The sequence below is a fragment of the Embiotoca jacksoni genome, unplaced genomic scaffold (assembly GCF_022577435.1).
Source record: "Embiotoca jacksoni isolate LCO1_2020_lvr unplaced genomic scaffold, fEmbJac1.0.p SCAF_4, whole genome shotgun sequence".
Lineage (NCBI taxonomy): Eukaryota > Metazoa > Chordata > Actinopteri > Embiotocidae > Embiotoca > Embiotoca jacksoni.
The window spans coordinates 11,757,209-11,782,796 of record NW_027185392.1 but is presented as its reverse complement, the minus strand read 5'-3'; the positions used below and the strand labels follow the sequence as shown (position 1 = coordinate 11,782,796).

The 25,588-nt window shown below is 38.3% G+C and overlaps 3 protein-coding genes across 6 annotated transcripts; 1 reads left to right on the top strand and 2 right to left on the bottom strand.

Moving 5' to 3' along the window:
- Positions 1-653: 653 nt before the first annotated feature.
- Positions 654-6,500, bottom strand: myoz2b (myozenin 2b). 4 transcript variants are annotated; one of them, XM_069168232.1, is made up of 6 exons: positions 6,350-6,500; positions 5,174-5,284; positions 3,505-3,671; positions 2,572-2,665; positions 1,775-1,916; positions 654-1,683 (listed from the first exon to the last, which is right to left on the bottom strand). In XM_069168232.1, exons 1-6 carry the CDS (start codon positions 6,366-6,368, stop codon positions 1,458-1,460), a joined length of 759 nt encoding a protein of 252 aa, XP_069024333.1. In that variant the 5' UTR covers positions 6,369-6,500; the 3' UTR covers positions 654-1,457. The 4 variants fall into 4 exon arrangements, with proteins under 4 accessions (XP_069024333.1, XP_069024334.1, XP_069024335.1 ...); XM_069168233.1 differs by having other exon boundaries at positions 6,371-6,500; XM_069168234.1 differs by lacking the exon at positions 5,174-5,284.
- A 3,751-nt stretch (positions 6,501-10,251) lies between these two features.
- Positions 10,252-15,351, bottom strand: synpo2b (synaptopodin 2b). Its single transcript, XM_069166781.1, has 2 exons — positions 14,658-15,351; positions 10,252-13,819 (listed from the first exon to the last, which is right to left on the bottom strand). The coding sequence occupies exons 1-2, from the start codon at positions 15,349-15,351 to the stop codon at positions 11,448-11,450; spliced, it is 3,066 nt and encodes a 1,021-aa protein (XP_069022882.1). The 3' UTR covers positions 10,252-11,447.
- A 5,289-nt stretch (positions 15,352-20,640) lies between these two features.
- Positions 20,641-24,888, top strand: LOC138209289 (solute carrier family 22 member 7-like). Its single transcript, XM_069167759.1, has 9 exons — positions 20,641-21,021; positions 21,303-21,406; positions 21,880-22,034; positions 22,150-22,318; positions 22,408-22,531; positions 22,632-22,741; positions 24,135-24,349; positions 24,456-24,564; positions 24,678-24,888. The coding sequence occupies exons 1-9, from the start codon at positions 20,641-20,643 to the stop codon at positions 24,886-24,888; spliced, it is 1,578 nt and encodes a 525-aa protein (XP_069023860.1).
- The last annotated feature ends 700 nt before the right edge of the window (positions 24,889-25,588 follow it).

The following is a 25,588-nucleotide window of genomic DNA, read 5'->3' as shown; positions in this document are numbered from 1 at the left end:
CAGATGAGCTGTCGAACTCAACTCAAATGTTCTTAAGGTTATTTTTGGAGTCGGATGTATCCGTTTTCTTTCTTTTGAAGTTTTTTTGTTTGTAATCTGCTACTTCAGCCTTCCTGCTGCTCCAAATCTCTGTGCTTCGACACCATAATCAGCAGCTGTAAGGGGGAGTTACACTTTTTAACTATTTTAGTTGAGTTTCATGATTTGATTGAGTTTTCAGAGGTTCGTAACACAGAAGCTGCCCTGAACTTAAAACTATACTGAACAAGATTAACATGTTAACATTAGTGTGACACGTTGTCCTCTGTATACACATAAAACATCTCCTGCTGTCATCTCATCTTTGGGAGAGCGCCTGAGAAAATTTGGTCCTTTCCTATCATGCCAGTAATGACGCAGCTTAATAAGTAAAATAACTTTAGCCCCTCTGATGCTCACATACCACTCTGTGTTGACCACTATGTCTGAATGGCATGCACATTATTTGGAGTACTGAGGTTTTAAAAAATGATAGTCTTTCACTGTGTTTCTTCATGAGCTCCCACTGGCCTTGAATGAAATCCTGTGAGACTTTTCTCCCCTGTGTCTCTGTTTTCCCGCAGCTGCCTGAAAGCCAGAACTGCTTCTTGTCTCTTTTCTATTGGACAACAAAATAATAGCAAAAAAGTATATCCTTTAATTTATTAATTAAACATACACAATATAATACGTGTGAGCATGTTAAACATGGAAAAAAGGAGTCTGGAAGATAGCTGCATGTGCACCGCAGTAATCTGGCAGCCTGAATGTTTGCTTCTCGCAAATCACAGCCAAACAGCAAATATCCCTCAAAGGCATTCAGTGTGTTATGTTGTCACACACAGTGTTACTGGTTGTGATGCTGTAAAGTTGCAGTGCCATATTGTATCGTTCGCAGTAGTATTGGTATAATTTTCAGTATGATAAAAAAAATATATATTTTGTGATAATGGAAACAGTACTGTACTTACTTCCTACTGACTTATTGAAGAAATTATGTTACACCATTACACAGCGTTATAGTTTGACGTATGTTAGGTATGTAACTTACTCAAAACAACAACAGGTATGGCTGAAAGTGAGACACCAATAATTACGTTGCAGTCTTTATTTACATTTGGAACTCATCAATTAATTTGAACATGTTTAAAATGTACAGTTCTGTTTTCAGTGTGGGTGGAAATTCTTCCTGGATGATGCACTGGAAAGCACATTCCTTTTGCTATTTACATGATTTTCTTTTGATACACCTTTTGCAGAGTGCAGTAAACATAGTAGTTAACTTAATGAAATAGTTTATGTTCATTGCATGATACAAATCTCAAATATTGACCAATATTTAAGGAATTGCTACTGCACTACTATTTGGCTGTTTAGTTATCAGAGGCAAGGCCAAAATACTACAGCCAGCATCATGTCGCCAGATTATGTGAAATCATCTACAGGTCGTCAGACTCTGGGACTTTGATGGGCTCCAGGGTAATGGTGGGGAGGATCAGATGGGTGCCCTCAGTTATCCACCCCTGGGCTGTCCTGTTGAAGGTGGGCCGCTTCACCGCCGGCGCCTGGAGCTCTGGGTATTTGGGGGGGTTCAGGTCCACTTCAGGGAGTTTGAATGTTATTCCTCTGGGAGTTGTGTCAAAGCCACCGTAAGGAGTGGCTACCCTGTAATGTAGATCAATGTTTGAATGGTATACTCTTTTTTGTATCCTGCAATGATTAAAGATCTAATTAAATGTACTCCTGGTTTTCCTACCGGTTGAAGCATTTGTATTCAGGAAGGTCTGGTCGAGGGTCTGGCCCTGGCATTCTTAGTTTGACGGTCTCAGCAAGGTCAGGGTCACTGAGGATGGCCTCCTCCCATGGGGAATGATAGCACTTGGGCATAGCAGTCATATCTGCGAAGGAGCAAAAAAACTGAATGTGAATGATTTTTGGTAGTTTGTAGGTTTTATTTTTGATGGCCAAAGATTTAAAGAGGATTGGATTATGAATACATGTGCTTAGAGAACACTTAACACAGGCAGACTAAGTTGTCCATCATTATGATCTGAGGCCTTAAAATAGCACATGGTTGAAGTGTGTGCTCATCATATAATGTGTCTGCACGGGACGATACCCCACGAACCATATTGGTATAAACACAGGTCTCTGTTTGCTGTTAAATTAATAAGATTAAATGAAGCATTTAAAGCTGCCCAGGTTGTATAATTAATCATATATACGGAACATGGTGTCAGGCTCTGGAAATGAGCTTCCACAAGATAAGACCAGCTGTAATGACTCTATAATACCAGTTGTCATTACCATGACAGTATTACATAACTAGTAGCTCTTTTTTGACTGTGCAGACTATCAGCCTAAATTTAGACTTATGTATAACAGGAGAAAAGTCAGGAATATATCATTACCGAATATTCCATTTTAGGTCTTGCACATTAAATGTTTACTTGTGATTATGATTTTTATATAATTAAAATCCGACTCTGTGAATCATAATGTCTCATATTGGACTCAACATAAACAACTTCGCTCTTTGAACTTGATAATTACCTGAAACAATGTTTTCTGTGTTTGAAGTATTTCCATTGGCTGGTGGCTCCACTTTAATTTCCACAGTGTGTGTATTCTCATTCAAAATATCATTCTGCAAAACAGAATAAAGTACATTATAGGTGTACCAGTATGTTTGTTGAACATATTTATCGCATGTCAAAATGTTGTGTTGGTACACCTATAGCTGCTCTTGTCTTAAATGCACTCAGACACATAAACACTTGTGACAGTGCAGCGCGCACACGCATCAACATGCACTGATAAACAGGGGAGCAGCTCCTTAGCAAAGTGCCTGGCCAGCCTCTCAGAAGATTTGGCTGCAGGATGTAAAAGGCACGAGGCACATGTCTCTGTTATCATTCATGTGGTGTAACACTCTTTTATTCAAGAGCATATTTCCTGATGAATTTACTTGACGTGTAGCTCACAGACAACGTTACAATTTTTTATGCAGACGACTCTAATGCCAAATTTCTGATAGTGACAGTCAATATTGTGGAGCTTGTTTGAACTATTTTATATCCAGAGACAGCAGATACATCTGAGAGGTCATCAAGTGATTACTGGAATCAGTTTTTTCAGATTTTTGACTTTTTCTCTTTTCTTAGATTTTTGGTGAAATATCAGATGATTTGAACATTTATTGAAATTAAACCATGGGAGAAGTTTGGAGGGGAAAAAAAACAGTTTGGTGAAGCTGTTAACAACTAGGAGACATCTGAAATGTGACCCTGAGTGCTTTTATAAGATGTCAGACGACAAACAGACCACAATGTGGAGTGGAAGTATAAAGTAGCATCAAATGGAACTACTCAATTAAGGTACATCAAAATTGTACTTGAGTGTATACGTACTTCACTTTGTGAAAGAGAATAATTATATCCACTCATTCAAACACATGAAATGAAAGAACAACACAATTTGACTTACATTTAGCTGCATGTTTGCTTCATTTTGAATACTTTCAAATGTGTATTTGTCAGATCTTCTCTGCCGCATTTTGAAAAGCCGGGAACCTCTGTTGGAAAGCAAAGATAACTCTTCCAACATTATGTCTTTAGGAGTGCAGAGCTTCTTTCCGAGATCCATGACACACCCTGTCAGGCAACAAAGTTGAGAAGTGATAAAGATTAACAGGAAAAAGATAATCCATATAAGACAACCAACAATAATAATACACATTTTTATATTAATCAATTGTGAGATAAGATTTTCAAAACAAACTTGTGTCAATATGTATCATTTTGTTACGGTAAATCTTCCTAAAAGCATCACCAAACCAAAGACAATAAAAGTTTTTTCATTGTCATTAGTTTGTCTTGTTACCGACCAAGCAAAGCAGGCAAAGGTCCCTGGTTTACAGTGTGGCAAAAAATCTTTATGAATTTTAATCAATTTCAAATTTGTCTGGTAACACACAAGAAAAACACAATAAAACTGCAATGATGGTGGAGAAAATAAGTGTAATTTTACCTCATCCTTTGGGCTGTGATCCAAATAACATACTTCTTTTAGTATGTTGTGCACTAAGATATAGTGCCCTTATATTGTCCCTATTAGGACTCTTACTTGTGTAATATTTAAACAGGGTAGTGTTGTTGTGCACTTACTTGAAATAACCATAAAATTTGAATGTATCAGCAACATATCTGCTGGCTTTAATCATTTTACCCAGAAATTACAGTGTATTCGTGCCATCTGTTTAACACACGCAATAAACACACTGATGGCTTCTGTCCAGCAGCAGTATGGTGGTACTTTGTGAAAAATAAACCACCTTGGTCAATTATCTGCAACAGCTACAGCTTCCTCAGACGCTTCAATTTTAAAATGCTTTACATTGGTGGTCCCTTCCTTTCTGCTGCCAAGATGGCAGCCATTGAGCATGGAAAGTGTCTGGCATTTCACACTAAATTTTTAGACTGCTTTGACCGCTCATTCGGGTACTTGTAGTGCACTCTATATTTCTATACTTGACCGTGTGAATTTATGCACTCAAAATAGTATTAGTATGTAAGAACATCATTTGGAACAGTGTTGATTTTGAGAAGCCCTGAGTCAGTATTTAGTTTTAGTATCTTGTCATATTTCACTTACAGCTAAATATTCTGTAATATATTTGTATACATACACATAGTAATGTCCTGTGGTATCATTTTGTCAGTTGGACAGATTGAGGAAAAGTTCATAAGTGAAATCAAATGTATCCAAAATTTCATAATTTCCATTTTCTATGCCATGTCAGGTTAAAACGAGTTCTCATTGTGCTCAATAATTTGTTTGGGATGCACATGATGCTTCTTCATGCACGTGTACAAACAGAATGTACCCCAGCTGTCACGGACCTTCACGTTACCCAAACGGCCACACAGTTGGCCCGCACAGCTCCCCTCCCCTGTCCCACCCACTCTCCCACCCACCCAGAAATAGACTTTTAAAAAGGACAACGACAAAGGATTAGTCACCATAAGTCGTAAATCATCCCATTATCTTATTTATGGCGAGTGCCGGAGAAGAAACCCTGACATTTTGAACTCTGATCAGAATAAATATTCTCTTGCATTCTTTAGTGTGTGACTGCCAAGCTCTAACATCATACCGCTGGTACCATGGACCTCCTGGCAAATAGCCGCCGCATGCTTCTTCCTCTCTCCAGCTGGCATTGTACAGAACTGTGACATTGTGGCGAGATTGGCAGAACTCAGGAGGACTGGAAACACATACAGGACACAGGATATAGTTGTTCTGCCCAAGTCATAAAAAAGGAGTTTATTCCTAATACTGTGAACCAATAGAACAGGTTGACAGAGTTTGGTGCTTACGGTAATCTTTTATCATTTGATGGATCAAAAATGTTGAATTAATGTCAATATGAAATGGAGAATATTAAAGGATGACAAGGAAAGAGTGAAAGATGATATATTTATTGCCTTACTGTTTTGTGCTGTAATATAATAGTACAATATAGATCTTTTTTGATTCTATAAAGTCTGTCTTCTGCTCTCTGTCAGCATGTATTCGAATTTCAAGATGATTTGGACAGTGCACTATGAAATAAATGTGCCACATACGTCATCCTTTGTCACGTCATACTAATCTCTGCAGACCTCGCATTGAACATTTAGAGTGTACTGCATAGTCCATAGAGCCCCATTGTACTTGCACTGGTACCACACACACTGAATCCAAAATTCTCTACTCTTCCCTGTCTTTTTTGTGTATGTGAGCTGAGGTTAGTGGCATCTTCCCTTTAATATTGTCGCAAGATAAATCACCTGAGTAAAGGTCAAGGATGAATATTGAGTCCTAAGTTGGTAAGCGTAGCTGGGCAAAATAATCTCCAGTGGTGCTAGAAAAGTGCTCAAACATGATATCAAAAATAGCTTTCAGGAGTTGTTGCAGTCATATATTTTTAGTTTGACTTTGTTGTCAAATGAAGGATGTGATGCAAGATGGTACGACTCTAAAAATACTTCTTCAAAACTCTTAAATGATGAAAAACTCTGGTGTGCCCTGTACTGTTGACTTTGCAGAAATAGTGTTTTCAAAAATATTAAAACATTTTCGATGCAAAAAAAAAAAAGAATAAAAAAGAAAGCAAAGCCATTTCATTCCAAAGATAGAAAATATATCTAATGAATGAATAAACTGTTGTGCATGTGCTCCTATAAGGTTTTGAAAACATATTGGATCACCATAGAGTGACTCACTCGACTGTTTAAACATAACTTATATACAATATACATTAAATACACCACAGATTCACAGAATATACCTTGATAAGGCTCGTCCATACCTGTGATGGTGTCCCTGGTGAGCAGTCTGTATCCTTGAACAGGAGACACTGAGGCTCAGGGGTCAACCTAAAGGAGGTAGTTTGATCTTCCCTGATCTTCACACTCCCGGACACTAAAGCCAAACTGTGAGTGTGTCTCTGTGTCTGTTGTGAGAGGAATGCAGCTTACATCAATAGGCTAAATTTAACCTGCCAAACACTCAAAGCCACTCTCAAACACCATGGGGCAAGGATAGCTATACAGAGAGAGGGAGGAGAAGACGATGGACAATGTACACAGACACACACACACACTGATGTTGGTTGGGGCAAAGGATTCCCCTCCTGAGAATATTTCCTTTCCTTGTTTCTGAATCTTCAAAGTCAGCTCGTCTTTGTGGGGTGACATAACCTCCGAGACACTCTGCCTTCAGCCTCCATGTTTGGGAAATCATTATTACCGGGCACAGCTGCTGCTTCTCTTCAAACTCAGTTGTGTTACTGTTGTTATGTGTGATTACTGACTTTGGACAATAATAAACAGATGAGTGAGGGGGGATAATGGGCTGATGTTTTTTTACAAAAAATATTTTTTAAAGCAGTATGAAGGTCATGCTTCAGACATATTGAGCATTTAATCTCTTGGAAAATCAATTAAAGGAAATGTTAATGCTAAGACCTGAGATAAGTTCCTACTATATGGATGTAAAACTGGTACATATTTACCATTACTGTCTATCCAGTATTTTAAATCAATATTGACTAAATGGGCTATTTTTCAAAAACATGATTTGTGATTGAATAAATGAGGAAATGTAGATTTTGAAAAATACATCTGCATTCACAATTATATATTTGAATAATGTGAAAAAAAATTGAAAACAAAAAAATAACACTTTTAATTCTGAAAGCATTTTCATGTCTTTTATTTTTTTTATTTGTGTTTAAAAAGTGCCAAAAAAAATGAATCAATGAAATTGTACAGTGTAAAAGCCCAATTTTAAAGTTTGCCTGGCTACAAACATGGCTACACAAGTCATATGGAAACTGTGTCGTGTTCAAGTGTAAACAGATCCAGCTTCTATCTTTGACTGTGAGTGTGTGATCAAAGGTGAGACACATCATGAATGTATGCATGCAAAATACACTCCTATCAACTTAAAACATATATAATAACAACAAAAAAGCATATGTTCAATTGAAAATCTCACTTATAGCTTGTCAGTAGGTATAAAGTCATTAAGATGTAAGTTTGTAGCTTTTCTAAAAGGGCTTCATAGCATAAACAGAAGAGATAGTTTCCAAGTCTCAGTCAATGTAAAGTACTACAGATACTTCCCGCTGCTGCAACAGTAGTGAGAGAAGGACAGATTAATACAGGATTGGTAACATAATGGCTATCACTGTCTGAAATGTTTAAAGGTAAACCTGTAAAGGTGATCACAAAGTCATAATCATTGTCAAAGTTAAAGATACATATGTGAACCAAATTGAATAGTTTCTCCTCATTTATATCCAACAACATTAAAATTACCAGCATTTTTCAATAAGCAAGTTTACCAACCAATAAGTTTACCAAACATTTTTTCCATCCATCAGACGTTCACTTTAACTGACATAACACGTGCTGTTTACAATATGTCTTAAATCATGTGATTTTCTGTTTTTGTCCCAACTTAGACACAATTATAAAACCTCCCATCTAAGCAGGAAATCCCCCCACACACGTTGCTAGAGCCAGACCAATCATACCATGAACTTACTGTTGTCACTCTCATCATAAATTTAAAACAAACAGAATAAACTGTCAAAAGTTTGCTCAAGTAAGTTTGAGGCCTATCTAATACATTTCACCCAATTCTTGTCAATAACAACCTATGGCAATTTTTGATCACCACAGAGTAAACATATTTCACCTGTCTGAGCCGAATTTACTGTTTTTTTGTCTCACGTTTATCTACACAATTCCATTGATGTTAATATAAATGAGTATCTGATGTATGTCTGACTTCATCTCAGTGGTATTAACTTCTCTGGACTGCACTATACAAGGGAGAGTACTGTGTTGAACTGGAGCCTTGCGCCATGTATCCACTGCCGGCCCTGCTGGCAGGCCGAGGAGGCTGGGCAGGTCTGAAGGGAGGCCCATAGAAGGCTGGTTTCTCAGGTGAAAATGTCCTGTTCATGGACTGCGCCTGGAAAGCTGGAGCCGCATGATGATAATGACCCTTACTGACAGCTGCAGGATCAAGAGACACCCTGCGTTTCCATTCATCTGGAGGCTCTGGCAGAGATCTGCGGTGCCCTGCAGCTTTGACATTAGAAGCAACAGATGACGGGAGGCTCTGAAACGCAAAGGCCTCATCCACTGAGCCAATGGGGCTTCTTGACGCTGCCTCCCATGGTGACGGTGTCTTGTAGGTTCTTTCTTGAAAGGATGTTCGCCTCTGTTTATGTAAAAAGGATGGCTGGATTCCAGGTAGGCCCACAGGTGACAGAAGTCCAGCTGAGGACGGTGAATTCAGCTGCTTGGGGAGGCTCATGGAACGGCTCCGACCCAATCCCTGAAAGAAAAGCATTTATTTGTTGACCAGTGTGACAGCAGTGTTGCAGACTTTGCTGCCACCATCTGGCTCCATGGAAGCCTATATCACTAATAATTTTAGAGTTTATTCATATTTTATTTTAAGATAAGTTTTAATGAACAAACAAATGCATGATCTGAAATGTGTTGATATTGGTTACATCAGCTGACATGTTAAAGCCTAACTTTAACAATTCAAAGCTTTTCACAATGCTTTGTCTAGAACATCTTTCACTATTTCAAATCTTTAGACCATTTAGAGGATTAAGTTTCCATATAAAGGCCCAAATATATGATCCCATGTGTAAATGTTGTGAATCATTGTGAACCATTTGTGGCATTAGGAAATATTGAAAATAGATGAAGATTTCACTACTTACCTTCTGTTGGTTCAAGCACCTTAAAATATGTACAGTAGCAAATGTAATTCAAAAGATGATGAAACTTTGCTTGGAATTATTTCTTTGCCAACTTTGTTTTTTCTCCCAACAGGGAAAATGCTGCCTAAAATGGAATTTGTATGAGAGTTTCATTTTTCAGTTTGTTGGACCTCTGCTTTGGTAAAGGGAGTCAATCCTGAAAATTATGAGATTTCATAAGAATAGCAAAGTTGTGTGTCCCACTCCTGCAGATACAACACAGATAACTAGAGAGAGAGAGAGAGCCTTGTCAGTCATATATAGCTTTTACAACTCTGACAAGAACTTTAATCAGCAAAGAAGAGAAATGAATTGTGCAGGTTCTAAATAGGAACAAAGGAATTCTGAATAAGTAAGAAAATGTTTTGTGGTTTTCTATTTAAATTCTTGATTCAGTAGTGTTTGTAAATGTTTATTTGTTGTCATCCATGTCAGCCATGAGTGTGCACTAGCTATTTGACACCTTGGGGTCCAATGGTTACTGTGAATAATTGGTTACTATCTAAAGGAAGTACCCCAAACTTTTGTCAAATCAGGCCTCTCTTAATTAGGAATAATGTTTCTATGCAGCATATACAAGTAATATACTGTATTATTTAGTTATAGAAGATACTGACTAGCTGTCAACAAATCATTTGACCAGCAAAGTTAGGATGGGTTTTTCTTCAATAGACTATCAACATCTTCCAGAAAATTAATTGAGGGCCAAGATCATGGTTCCAAACTTTTCACATTCAGATCTAAAGGTGGGAAAACAAACATAAACATCCGTACATTCAAATTTAAAACTGTGATTGTAATATGAGCAAAAGTCTATGAAAGCATGAGGCAGTGAGAAAGATAAAGGATGAAATCAGAGAAAAAATAAACAAGCTCACGACACACAGGAAGTACACAAGTAGGAGAAAAGAGAAATTTAATAGCAAGATTGTGCTGAGAACAAGAAGTGCAATAAACAGTGATATGTCAGAAAGACAAAGACATAAAGACAAAAAAGAAAGTTATTATATTGCTAATAATGATATGAATCAGTAGTGAAATATTCAAATCTCTGTGATATTTTTCTCATGTTTCCCATCAAGGATGAGAATACAGAGGGTCTGATGACTTAACTGACAGTTGAATAACTGGCCATGACTAATGGTTGCAGAAAATATATCCTCTTATAGAAAAAAAAAACATTTTAAGGTCATCAGGATTAAATATCACAACTAATATTAATTATTTTAGTTGTTGTGATACCATCAAAGTCTGGAATGAGACTGAAGGAATTTCAAACTGTCTGCACCGGGAAAAAAAGTGCATTGACAGTTTTTCCCCAAACACACCAAATGATTAGAAATATTCTGTAAATGTGATTATAAAAGTTATTTACTGTTATCCCAGATGAGAAAATATTTGAATTTAGTAAATACATTTTATTATTTTGTGTTGTTTGGGGGTTCAGTGGTTATACTGCTACATGAAAATACATTTAATATAATTTCTTACAAAAGAAAAAAAAAACTAAAGACTAGAGACCTTAGTTGAACAAGTTCCTTTGCACACATCATGCAACCCAGTGTCATGGCAAAGTGTGTAATTCACTCGCCAGTCCACTGGAGTACAGCCTGTCAGTGTCACGGTTAGCGGACACGCCTTGCTAGTAAATTTCCCCACTGTGGGATTAATAAAGTAAAATTTTGCTATGATACTGGGCTGCATTGTTGCACGTATAATAGCACTTCCTGAGAATCACTCAACATTATTTTGTCTCACTTTTCTTTTTTTCTATGTTCACATACACCTCAAAAGGTTTTTATGAAGACGGTATAATGTGCTAAGATATTTAGTTGTTTTAGAATATATTTCATTAATTTATCATGATCTTAAAATAGCTTTGCTGTATATTCAACTGTGTTGTTTTTTTACATTGCCAGTTAAGGTTTTCCTTATAGCTGCAGACCTTTATTTTGAAGACACCCTACATTTAGTGCAAAAGTCTCTGTACATTCACCTGTTACGTAAGACATTTTAGATGCTACCAAGTTTCAGATGTAATTATGAAACTATAATCTCAGACTATATCAAAGCATGACCGTATACAGCATTCAAACTAATTAATCATAGCAACAGGCCTCCACTGTTTGCTCGTCACCACCGGCTTCTTAGCAAAGAAATTTGGCCGAGGAGCCATTTGACGTGCGCCTCTAGCAATAAGAGATGCAGGGGAGAAAGCTGAAGCTATGCTGTGACCAATAGATGACTGTTGGGAGGATGTGCTTGCGGGTCGGCCGCTTGCGGCCTGCTTGTTGGTTATGTGGCGCGCTGCAGGTTTGACCGTGTGCTTTTCATCCAAGTGCTTGTCAGCTGCAAGAAGCTCAGCCAATCTCGTGCTTTGGGCAGAAAGATTTTGGGAACTTACCAATCCAGGAGACTTAGCAGGGGCCTTTGCCTTGCTTTGAACAGCAGGATCAGAAGTATTATTAGGGGACTGGGGGGACAAAGATCTTTGTTTAAGGCTTTTGGTGACCTCAAACTTTGACACAGGAGTTGGTTTGGGGCTGGGGCTTTTGGCCTCAGGAGTTGCATCATACTTGAACAGTGCTGAGTCCAACTGATAAGGCTGATGTTTCATAATATCTAAGGGGCTGAGGTGTTTGGGGGGTGACTTAGGTTTCTCTTTGGTCTTGGGCTTGATTTTAGGGCTTGTGGAAGGGGGTTGTTTGGCAGCTGATGGAGGGTAGAAAGGAGCAAGAAGGGGATTATATGATAACGGAGGAGGTGCACGAATGTTGGATGAATATCTCCAGGAGTTAGGTAGGGACGAGGTCGGGGAGGGGGATCTTGTTTTGTTAGCTTGCACTGTTTCAGCATCAACAACAAACTTCTCCATGCGGGACTGCCTTTTGGCAAACAATTCTGCACCTTTTCCCATCATAGTTGGACCATCACCAGCTCGATTAATACCTCTGTCTGAGGCTTGTCCCTTGGGAGAAACCTGGGATGCCTTTGATGCTTGGACATATGACTTGACTGCTTGTGGTGGGCAAGAGACAACTGAGTTTGGAGCACTGTCTGTCTTATTCCGTGAGGCTGAGGGTGGGTAATGTGGGCTGTAAGTAGGACTGCGGGCCTGCATACTCACAGGGGATCGTGATGTCTGTTGACTCCAGCTATTTGTGGTTGGCGGAAGATGAAGCTGAGAAGAGGAGTTGACCGGAGCCCAGGCATTGGCAGGTGTTTGAAGTGTTGCCTGAGTTTGAGCAGGTGCCCAACGGTTGGCCATCTGTTGAGACTGAGCCCAATCTTGCTCTTGTAAGTAATGCTGACTATGAGGCCCTACAGGACTGTGAGAGGGTTGTGAGACCTGACTTCTTGGAGGAATATAGGGCTCAATGGAGGGACTCATCCTCATCCAAGGCAAGCAGGTTGGGTTGATGGTAGGTTTTGGGGCAACAGGAGGCGGGTTCTTGAGTTTTCTTGTTCTGGGTTGCATGAAGTTACAAGCTTCAGCACCTAGACTAAAAAAGTCTTCCTCTGACTCAATATAAGACCTCCTTTCCCCTTTGTTTTGAATGTGGAGATCAGATCCTTTTGCTTGCATTGACAGCTGTTTATTAGTGGCTTTCCGTTTGGACTCTGGTAAGATGCCGGTCTTGATGGCTGGCACAGATATTCGCTCATCTCTTGAGGCTATGATATCTCCAGTTGGAGACCAAACCTGTGGATTAGTGTTAATAGGCACAGGTACTTTGAATCTCGGTTCATTCTTCTTTGTAACCGGAACCACAACACCAGGCACGACAGGAGCAGATGGGCTATATTGAAATCCAAGGAAAGGTTTTGCAGTTCTGTTTGGCACCAGGGGTTTTGGTACGTTGGGTAGGTGGTTCATCTGCTGAATATTTTCTTGGTACTCTACACGCTGCTGAAGATTTACATCCATGTAAATGGCCTGATCAGCATGCACATACATTTCTCTGGTGTCGTAAATATTCTGTGCTTCTGTACATCCAGATTCTGTTAATGCCTCCACAGGCAATCCTTGACTCCTCAGTTCTTCCTGGTCTGATACAATCTCTTCCATTCGTTTGCGCCGTTGGGCAAACATCAAAACTCCTTTCCCGTTTGTCTCTTGTAGTGCTTCCATTTCTCGAACACTTCCCCAGTTCAGACTTAAATTTTGCTGCTGGTGATAAAGCGAATACTGCTCCTCTAAATCAGAATCACTTGTAGCCACGAAGTTGTATGCAGCTGATCTGGCTTCTTCGGTTTCTTCTATTTGGTCTTCGTCCTCAAACCTGTTATCACCTGTTCCGTAACTTACAAGTGTATACTTCTTGACCCTCTGGCGGCGTTTTTTAAACAGCAGGGCTCCCTTATTTTGAGGGTTGGGTGCATCAGTGAGAAGCCGAGCGATCCGGTTACATTTAGACTTGGTCTCCTTGATGTATCTTTCTGATTGGCTCTCGGTGTGACTGAGCCCTAAAACAAAGGAACAGACAGAGGGAAGGACAGAAGGAGAGACAGAGAAGGAAGAGGGGTTAGGAAGATGAAAACATATAAAACTATACATAAACTATAAGCAAACAATATATTTAGAATTTTTTTTTTCCACCAGTGGGAATTGAAGAAGTAATTAACAACTGACTCCACAGTAAAATAACATAAGTAAGGGACAGACAGTGCCACTATCAGTATTATAATTATTTGAACTAAGCATGACAAGTAAGAAAAAATGTTAAGTTCACCCTGCTGATGTAAGCGCACTAATAAAAGCATCATATTCACTTACAGCTATCCTGTGGGGTTCACAAGGCAAGGAAAGTGAGGAGCTCACTTTTCCATTGCAGTCTTACGATTGGAAAAGAGATCGGGTGTCAGGCCAGGGTGACACATGCTGGTGTCTGTCAAATTTGTTTCTGCCAGCCTCATCATATGGTCATATTTTATTCTTATCCTGGTATGACGATTAAAGCTGAGGGAATTCTCCCTTTAAGTCCTCCTCAAATAGACCCCATGTTGCAGCATGAAAATAGCAGCAGCCATAGTGCTTTGTACATGTTATTTATCAATTAAAAAAAGTCTTTTGCTTTATATAACATCTACATTATATATAAAATATTATTTAGAGTTATTATCTAAAGTTAATGTATGCATAAATGGCTGCGTCTAACGCAACGAAATAATTCATTCTTATCTATTTATGAATCATACATAATCATGAATTTAGAAAAAAAAAAAAAACATTCAGTTCATGCAGTGCATTTTGCACCAATAGCCTTACTGAAATATAAAAGGAGGGTAGGAGATGGATACTTACGTGTGGACCTTGCTCTGTGCCTGTCCGGTCTGCACAGATCTGTGTCAGACTCCGAGTTCCACTTCTCTGCCTGCTCAGCACCCTGGTCTGAAATTCCAAAGAAGACAGAAGCAGGAGGTGCTTCACCGCTCCCCCCTTCCTCTGAAGATTCAACCCTCCTGTTCCCAGTCCCTTGGCCCTGCCTATTGCTAGCTCCCTGGGGCTCCTCTGTGCTCAGGGTCAAGGCCAGGGTCATATCAGCAGCACAGCCAAGAGAGGAGGAAGAAGACGGGGAATGCGGCCGTGATATCTGGCCAGCGTGAGTCTCGGAGTCTGGGTGCTCTCGGTGCGAGGACAGTGATGTTTGTGAGGTATGGATGTGAGGTGACTCTGTAATGGACTCTCTTGATTCACTAAGATAGATGTCATCCTCTTCTTGGTATATAACTTCCTCTTCACTTCCACTGAGGTCATGCGAGAACTGTTGCTCACCTACAGATTCCCAGTCTGGTGCCTGAAGGTGGCCTGGGGACCCAGGGCCAGATTTAGGAATATCAGCCAACTGGGGTTCTAAGGGGGACTCCGCTCCGCTGGCATCGTTTTCATTGTAGGACTCTGCCAAGGACTCAGAGACATAAAGTTCTTGGGAACCATCTGAACCCGACCAGGGGACCAAATTATCATTGTTGTCAAAGTCTTCTGCTTCTGGTTCCATCTCTAGTGCTGCTTTACAATGTCCTGGGTTTCACCAATGATACCTTCATTAAGACAAGGACAAACAATGTAAGGTAGATTATAAAATAGTTAGCACACTTTCAATATTATGTTATCTATAAAATCACAACTTAACCCTGAAATCATCTCCATACAGACTAGCATAAGTGCAAACATTACAGAAAATAATTAAAGTGCCAAAGAAAATCTGTCATTTTTATTGACTGTTCAGATCAAGAGATTTCAGCATTTAGTAACCTTTTTAACATTAGTGAATACCATATAATTCCCTAAATGATTCCTCTCCTCAATAGGAAATGCAGCTTTGCTTTGTCGGTTTCAACAGGGCTGCCACTGCTGTAAATGGAATGGTATGTAATATCATGGGGGGAAACAGCATTCACATCCAAGAGCACAACCAAAACAATTGGGTGGCTGTTTTCCGAACTCCTGTTTATACAGTGAGGTTTCTTTCCCTCCGCTGTTCTCGTCTGTCACTGCAGTACGTATCAGCACTGAAACAAGCATTTCCATTTAAGAACTAAATCTAAGATACAACTTAATACAGACTAGAAATCCTACTTCTCTTCTCTTGAAGCCAATGTTTGTTTGGTCATTTAAAATGTGTCAACAGTTAACGCATCAAAAAGCCTTGCAATTTGGTTTCTCCGATTATTTTGGTAATCAATTCTTCTATCAGAATAGATGGGTATGACGATTGATTAATTGCTAAAAAGCTGTCAAAAACTGTCTAATGAGGTTTCAGAAAAAAGGTTTGTAGAGCAGATTACAAGTCCTTTTTTCTTAAGCACAACATTTCCTGACAAACACCAGAAGGTGGTGCCATAATACTGCAACACAAGATCAGTATGTGTCAATAAATCCAACTAGTGTTCACCACATTAATGAAAAAGAACGTGATTCAGAAACTTCATATTTCGTAGTTATAAAACTCTACAATTATTTTTCAATAGTACTTATAAATGTTCTACCTCTCTAAGACAAATATGTTACAGTGTAGGCTACTGCATAAGTGTCGTGGTAGCCACTGAGCAACATCCACTGACTATAACATTTTAGGGAATAATCCCTGAAAAGCATTTGTTACTGATGATGTAAAATAGTGATTTAATAGACTGGAAAACCTTTTTTACTGAACTGATACATTCATATATATCTTTTGGACTTCAAAGATACGATCATTTCCACCAAAAAAAAAACTGCACTATTGTTTAGTTAGTTTGAATTTAATTTAATTATTACATTTTATTTTATTCTATTTTATTGTATATACTGTGCATTTTTATATTTAATATTTTTTACTGTTATTTTATTGCTTTTCCTGTATCTATAAATGCTGCTGAAAAAAATTCCCCTTGGGTATTAATAAAGTAACTACCTACCTACCTACCTACCTAAACAACACAAAACCAAGTGTCTGTTTTCCCCAGTGGGAATGTTGTCAGCAAATTTCCTATCACTGCCTGTGAGGTGCCCTTTTAGCCCAAAGATGGCGCTAGAGAAGAAATTATGGAGTGTCCAAAATAAATGTACTCTACTTTTATGTTTTAGATTCTGGTGTGAAAAAAATAAATATTTTGACTTGATGGCAGCAGTGAAGTAAAGAGCAACTGATCACCAAAAGGTGCTCTTGGGTGATCATCCCAAGGTCATAGATATCCAACTAAAAGTCATGTCAGTGACTACACAGAAGGAATGATAAACTCATTGCCTGACATTGGCATGATTAGTCCCCTCAGTAAGTGGACATTTTCACATTATATTTCTGCAGAAACATGAGCATTCACATTATTTTACACCCTAAAACCTTTACAGACTGAGAAGAACACAATCAAATAATATATAGAAGCCTACCTTTATGTACTTAAACAAGTATTTAATATGTATGTCTATAGCCTGCATGTCCCACATTATTTGCGCAGACGTTGAACTAATTTGAGTTTAAGTATATTGAATTTGTATTTATTGGTACATTCTGTCTAATTGTTCTCATGAGGACAATTATTGCATATGCAAATTCAACAAATTGTAATTTATTTATTTTTTTTAACAGATTTGTTTTACATTTTTTAACAGAATTTTTTTTTTGTCCAGTTGGTGCATTTGAACAACAAGCTAAACTGGTTGAGTCATCTGAGCAGAGTCATATCTGACCACTGTATACACTAATTTAATTGATTTGAACAGGACAGTAGGAGTTGTTGCTCAACTCTATTCTATGTAGAGAAGCTACAGCAGCCACTGTGAATCCATAGTGGCTGCTGTAGCTTCTCTTATCTTTCTCCCCATGTTGCACACATAAAGTACATATGCAATTTTTTTTTTTAGATTGCCGCACGCAGCATGTCATTACATGGTACAACATTACTGAATTACAGGCTGGGAGATTGTTAAGCCTCAGAGAAATGCTGAACTTTATACTACATTAAAAAAAAAGTCCTTTCTCATGTACAGCTGTGGGATAACTTAAACAGTGAGGCTTCTTGAACAGTTGCCCCTGCGCCATGCCAGGTTTCTCTTCACACTTGGTTCCACTTGATTTTAACACTTCACCATCATCAAATCTGATTTTGGTGCTGCAAAAGTTTCTCTGTCCTAGTATGGCAGTAACTTCACTATGTTGACTCATTGCCATGGAAACAGGGAGTTAGCATCCTTGACAAAGAGTGAACTCTTGGTCTGAGGTGGTGACCCTCGCGAGGACTGAGCTCTAGCGGATTAGATGTGTTTCCATGTTATTACATAATTAGACTTTCTAACCTCAACCACTAATGAGAAACATGCACACGTTTTAAACAATGTTCTCAAAATAGATTTTTCTGACTCAGTCCAGGGGCATTATAACAAGGCAAAAATCAACTAAATATACAAATATGAGCACTGGTAACTTACACAATCCCAGCTAGTTATATCTACTAAATTATATTAATACTATACTTAAAACTGATGCATCAGCATTTAGAAAACTGTATCTTAGTCTTCGAAAGACTTTTGTGCAGACAAAACCCAAACAGTTTCACATGATATATAACCGATTTCTTTATAATTAGACACAGAGATGTCCATCAAAGTCAACAACAGGCAATGACATCTACAACATTTGATACCTTTTGAGATATATGCCTGTACCTTCACAGAAATAAAACTCTGAGAGACTTTTGTGAAAAGGTTTTGGATGATCAGGGAATAACTTGTCAAACATTCACTACTTACAGTATTCATCCCTGATGCAGCTGTGAGAGTCAAAGTTTGTCCAAAAATTGCCTCTTCAGTTGATATCCAGCATCCTCGACTTCACATCCTCATGAATGGAAGATGTTAGTGTGACCTACCAACAGCTCATTAAGTAGCCTCAGACAGTTATGCACGCTACCGTATTTAAAGAGAGGGAAGAAGAGGTGTTCCTATCACGACCCTCCCTCAAACAGCTCAGTTAGCATCATGCAGCAGCAGCAACAACAAGTTGACATGATGAACTTGTCCGTAGAGACCTCTAAAGATATTTTTAGAGTTATTTTAAATGCATATTTAGCTCAGTGGAGGTGTTTGGCTTTCAGTATTTGAAATAATTCAACAGTTTACTACAGACATGAATAACAAAAAGAATCAGCACAGATTTACTGTATATTGTTTCTCAACCACTTGACCTACAATTTTTAATCATATTCATTTGCTCATTGTTGTCAAAAGGGGCTGTGAAAAAGAATTAATGAAATTCTGGGGTAAAGTTACACATTATAACGCAGCTGTACAGTGAACAGAGGAAGTAACACTGCTGTTCTCTTTGACAGGATGCCCGTAAATGGACTAAAACTGAGTTTGAAACTGTGGTTTGCAGATGTATTATGGGAACAGACTGCTCTATTACATTTCAATTCATTCTGTCTTTAATATTTTGCCTTTGCAACAAAGTATTTGCCTATGAAGTTTATAATCTCATTGGAAAACTTTCTTGTTTATGTGTATTTCCTCAGCAAGTGAAACTTAAAGGGGGGTGAATGTTTTATTTTTAATGGCTAAATTACTTTTTGTCAAACACCACTCTCTGGAAAACGTATGCATTTTTAGGTAATAACAATCAGTATCATGAGCATTGTTCAGTCTAGGTAAGACTTTCATACTGCATATGTTGCACAAACAAATTCAGTATGAGGACAGTCATCACTGCAGGGCTATATTCAAACTGTCTGAAAAATAAATATGCTCAGCACAGCAATAAAATGCAAGGAAGGGGTGGTTTCTTCATTGGTTTCTTCAGTTTTAAGATGAAGCCAAAAAAAAAAGAAACTGAGAATCAGCAAATAATTTTTAGATCTTCTCATTGTAATGTAACCTGAACTTTCCTTAAACCGTATACAGTTAGCTGAATTATTATATAAATGTCCCTATAGTCACTGAAGTTGTGCCAGGTTCACTGTATATACTAAATGAGAGCACCATGGTATATTTCATGATGAAGGACTGCAAAACTTTTGAAAAAACTATTTAATCAAGACAGGACATATTTTGCAAACGGCAAAGTGGTTGCTGTCTGAAGGGTTTGAGCATTGTAATCCAGAAAAGCTAACAAGCTAAACCAGTCTAAAACAGACAGTAATTGCAGTTGTTGTGCAGCATAAAGCTCATAATATCTCGTCAAATATAAATTCAACATTGAAAGACATAATATCAGCTGGTCTCATTAAATACTGACACTCTGAGCCTTCAAGACGATAATATTTTCATACTTTGAGAAGTTGGTCTCCATTTGATGAGGCTTTTTTGCCATCCACCACTGTGATTCCTGAGAATATAATCATTCATTACCACACCTTTATTTTTTACATTACTTGTGCCAAATTAAATGAACAGTCTGACTGGTGTTTGGTTGTGGATGAACTTGTTCACATTACAATCTAGGACATGGATAAAGAAAGACCCCATGTTTGACAGACAGTTCAGAAGCCAGTTTGAAAAGAAGTCCAGTGAGATACTTTTTTTCAAACAGGCACAGGTGAGATAGAAAATAAATCATAGGGGAGTGGTGGTAAATCATTATCTTCTCAAGAATCACAGTGGTTGATGGCAAAATGCCTCGACAAACGGAGACCGGTTTTTCCCAAGTCAGAACCTGCTTTATATTGGGTAGAATAATATTCTGCAAACATTTTTGCAGGTGATTGTAAATGATTAACGTTGTGCTAGTAGATGTGTCTTTCAGTTTGTGTTACTTTACTTCACTTCACTGTTACAGCATTTAGTTTCCTGTCGACTCGCGAAGCACACCAAAATGAAATTTGACAGCATACTTTCAGAAATTAATGGATTTGGTAAATTCCAAATCAAGCTAGTCTTGATTCAGATTCTCTCTCGAATCACTCTGCCAGGTCACTTCCTGCTGAACAACTTTATGGCAGCTGTTCCCACTCACCACTGCGACGTCAATGCTCTGGCTAATGGAGATGTTTTTGGAAATTTAACTTTAAGCCAGAAACTGGCTGTTGGTGTTCCAGTACAGCAGGATGGGGCTCTGAGCTCCTGCCAGATGTTTTCAAAGCCTCAGTATCAACATCTGTCAGGCTCAAAGAGCGGTGAGGATGCACTTACTGTCCAGTGCCAAAATGGATGGGTGTATGACAACAGCACCTTTAAATCTACTTTGGTAACAGAGGTAAGTGTCAGTCAGTAAATATTATGTTCCCCATAGACATTAAAGACAAAGTCATTTGAACCAGTTAAAGAATAAGTAATATTTTATTAACATAAAAATGTGTTTTTGTAACCGTGCGCTGCTTGGCATCTCTTGTGGTTGAAATTGTGACTAAGCAAAGTAAATATAATGCATGTAGAACTTAGAAATGTGATTTTGAACTTGAAAAATGTAATCTCCCCAGAGCTCAACAACCACCACAGGCCACCAAAAAGTACTTGTTGCAATATTTGTCTTTGCAGTGGGATCTTGTGTGCAGCAGAAAATGGATGAACAAGGCAACAGCCGCAATTTTCTTCATTGGTGTCATGTTTGGAGCACCTGTTTTTGGGTTTCTCGGTGACAGGTAAGGTTGTCAATTAAAAAAAAGTACACTATGTCCTTATATGCAAAGTATCCATCACTTTTCAGTCATAACTCTTACATAAGATGAAGTCTTACAAATTTCAGAGAAAAGTGGTTGTTGCAACAGTTTAAAGTGAAAATTACAAAATCAGTAGAATGAGAAAACTGCATTTTTTTTTTCACAGTGATTATGCTTAAAAAAAAATGCTGCAGGTATGACTTGGTTAAATCTGAATAGGAAGTATATCTTAAAGACAAAATGCCATTTTTGTTATAAACATACAATTCATGCACAATTAAATAAGTTAAAGAGACACTATTTAATTAATTAAGAGATATATTAGAGAGACATGAAATAATTAAATTGCTTGTACTACAAGTGCAAATATTCATCCTATCCTATGAATAAGGAATATACATGCAGGATATTTAACCCACAGTTCCTAACTTTCATCTTATTCTTCTCATGACCAGGTTTGGACGACGACCACTTCTGCTTGTATCTTATTTAACATCCTTGACGTTTGCAGTGCTGAGTGCATTCTCCACATCGTATGTAATGTTTGTCATCATGAGATTTTTCACGGGGATGTCACTCGCAGGGATAAGTATCATCTCTATTGTCTTAAGTAAGAAGGCCAAACTAAAACAACGCTAACCTGTAAATTCTATCCAATTTTATAGTATAAAGATATGTATTCAAAAATTGTATCTAACTTTTAATCTGTGCTGATTCGTCTGCAGATGTTGAATGGTTCAGTGTTGAAAACAGGACTTTTTCTGGTGTGATCATAAGCCTGGATTGGACATTTGGGAACTGGCTTCTGGCCGGAATTGCATACTGTGTAAATGAGTGGAGGATGCTCATTCTGACAGTAACATCACCCCTGATTCTCGCCATCATTGCTTGGAGGTATTCAGGTTGAATTTGTTTCATTTTGCAACATAGCAAAATCTTACTAGAAATTGATTAAATGCTGAACTTCATGTCCATCACTTCAGGTGGCTTCCAGAGTCTGCCAGGTGGCTCATGGCAAATGGGAAGGCAGACGCTGCTCATTTTTACATCATGAAATGTGCTGAGATGAACAACAGATCCAAGAGTATGGCCACCATAACACCGAGGGTACACCTCAGCATCATTTTTGCTCTGGTTAATTGACAGTCTCAGTGTAATTTCACTAGGGAAATAGTTTGCAAATTAACAGTTTTTTGGGTTTTCTCAGGCTTTAATAGAATCTGCTGAAGCTGAAACTGGACCTATGAAGTACACTTTTGTAGATCTTTTCAGGACCTCAGAGATTAGAAAACTTGCTATATGCTCAGGGATTGTATGGTAAGTATCAGTGTGATTGAATGCAGTAAAGGGATGGTTCAGTATTATGGGAAATAGGCCTGTGATTTATTTTTGAGTGTTAAATAGACAGATTGATACCTTTTTCATATCTGTGTTTTGAATATAAAAATTGGGGCCAGGAGGGGTTTAACTAACTGTAGAATAAAGACTTGGAGAAGGGGAAACAGCGAGCCTGGCTCTGTCATGAGTTACTGGACATATCCACCAACACACTTTTAACTCCTTCTAAGAAAGGAGATACATTTGCTTTTAGTCTCCCATTTGCACAGGATTGAAGGTTGTTTTGTGTATCCTTTATTCATTTGGTTTGTTTAGTTGTGCACATCCTCAAAAATTAATGGAATTTGTCCTGCAATACTCACTTGAATAGCAGGGGCAGCGCAGGGCCAGTAAGGGGATGCGACATTGTCAGTAAACATTGAAAGCAGTGTCAACAACGGTGAAAAGTTTTGAAGTCCACCTGCATTTGTACAATGTTTCACTGCTACTTCACAATGGCATTAGCAGTGAAACATTGCTTGTCAGAAGTGCTGGCATCAGATGGCATCAGTGTGATTTTATGTGTTTTAAGTTGATGTGGAAACCTTCAACAATAAATGGAAACAAATCCGAAACCGTTACATCCGAGCACAGTGGGACAATGACGATGACATGTTTTGTCTCAGTTATTAGACGGCTAAGCAATTTAAACAATCTCCGGTGCAGTGACACCAATTTTACACAAAATATTACAGTAATATTGCCATGTTTATTATTGACATAATGCAAAGGTATGTTTACATCCATAGTCTCTGGAGTGGCCTCTTGTGGAATCCTACATTATCACTAAGTACACGGGAAAGAATGTAAACAGTATTGTTAATGACGCAATGGCTGTCTACACAAACCTAAGGTGATCAGGCAAGTCCGCAAGTCCACAAGCAAGAAAGCAAGTCCGCAAGTAACACATTGAGTGAGCTTTAAAAGCCAGGCTAGCTGTTGCCCCCATTTCCGGACTTAATGTAAACCTAAGATTATGAGCTGAGTATTTAGTTCACACATATGAAAAGTATAAACAAACTTCTTATCATTCTTTCAGAAAGAAAGTAAGTGTAGTCTTCAAAATGACTCATTTAACATAGTTTATCATGAATCAAACACTGATGTAAACTACTGATAATATATTTCTAAATTACAGTACAATATAAATCATGTAATGTAATATGGTATTTAATATAATATGCATTATTGGACAGTATTTCAATAAAAAAAAAAAAGATATAAAAAGTAACAGTAAGTTAGTTTTCTGCTGTCTGTCTTCAGGTGTCATATTATCATGTTTTTACAGTGGAAACCTTACAATAACTCCAATCTAACTCTAATCATTTTGTAGGTACGGAGTTGCATTTACATATTATGGGATAAGTCTGAACATCACTGGATTTGGACTGAACCCATACCTCACACAATTTATATTTGCATCTATTGAATTGCCAATGAAGATTGGTGTGTATTTCTTCCTGGAGAAAGTTGGCAGAAGGTATGGCGAGATGGGAACGTTGCTGTTAACTGGCCTTTGTCTCTTCATCAACATATTTGTTTCAAAAGGTCAGTTTTCAGTTGCATCTCATCAAATAATTTTGTCTTATTTTTAGGCTTTCGGCAGAATATTTCTGAATTTTCTAGATCACCTTTCTAAACCTTTTCCCCTCAGAAAAGTGGGTTGTTCGTACCATTGTGGCAGTTCTTGGAAAATCCATGTCAGAGGCCTCCTTCACAATCATGTACCTCTTCACGACCGAACTCTATCCTACAGTCATACGGTTGGTGAATGACACAATTATGTATCCAGTTTGACCACGGACATTGGCCCCCTATCCTGTGGGGATCACTTGTACTCCAGGTTTATATTTACCTCAATGCTCTGATTTTTCAGACAAAACAGTTTAGGCTACACCTCGTTTCTGGCACGGCTAGGCGTGTCCATCTCCCCACTCATCATGCTATTGGAGGACGTGTGGCATGTCCTCCCTGCAGTCACCTACTGTGCAGTGGCAGTTGTCTCCGGTTTAGTGGCTTCACTTCTGCCTGAAACATTAAACACTCAACTGCCAGAGTTAATCGAGGACATTGAGAAACCGAGGTAAAGAGGAGATGCAGTTAAAGAAAGATGACATTAATTCAATATTAAAGCTACAGTGGAGGATTCACTGAGCCTCACTGTTAAAGAATAATCCAATCAGCCCTACAAAGGTACATTTGCAGTTTGCATAATGTCTTTCTAAATAATTTACATGCTTTAATCATTTGCTGCTGTCAAAAATATAAATTGTTTTCCACGAACTTCCATGCATGATTAAATGACTAACTCAAGTTGTATCTGTATTACAGGGGACAGTCAACAAGGAGGAAGGAGATTCAGTAAAAATCCCATGTTTCAACAAGGACACTGTTTTAATAAATTACAGGAGGATGAGTTGATTTTGACAAGATAATTTTACCATGTTTTCCAACAATACCTTTGTTAAAATTACTAGCGAATACTTGAATTTTAAGGTGTGTCAGTCGGTAAACTACCTTACAACACAACAGCTGGTTTTATTGGAATTAGTTAGCTCATGTTGACATTTTTAGTAGTCTAATGTCCTGGGTGCAGGGTACGTGGGACATTTCGTTGTGATGTGTTAGTAAAGTCTGGCGGCCTGTGAAGGATAAGCATGTATTGACAGTGAATGAATGAAGGGTTTGCTGTCCTCACTCTGCCTGTTGATGTCTACACACTCTTGTGAATGTAATGGCTGAAAAACACACAAAAAAGAGCAGAAATGTTATACCGGTACTACTTCT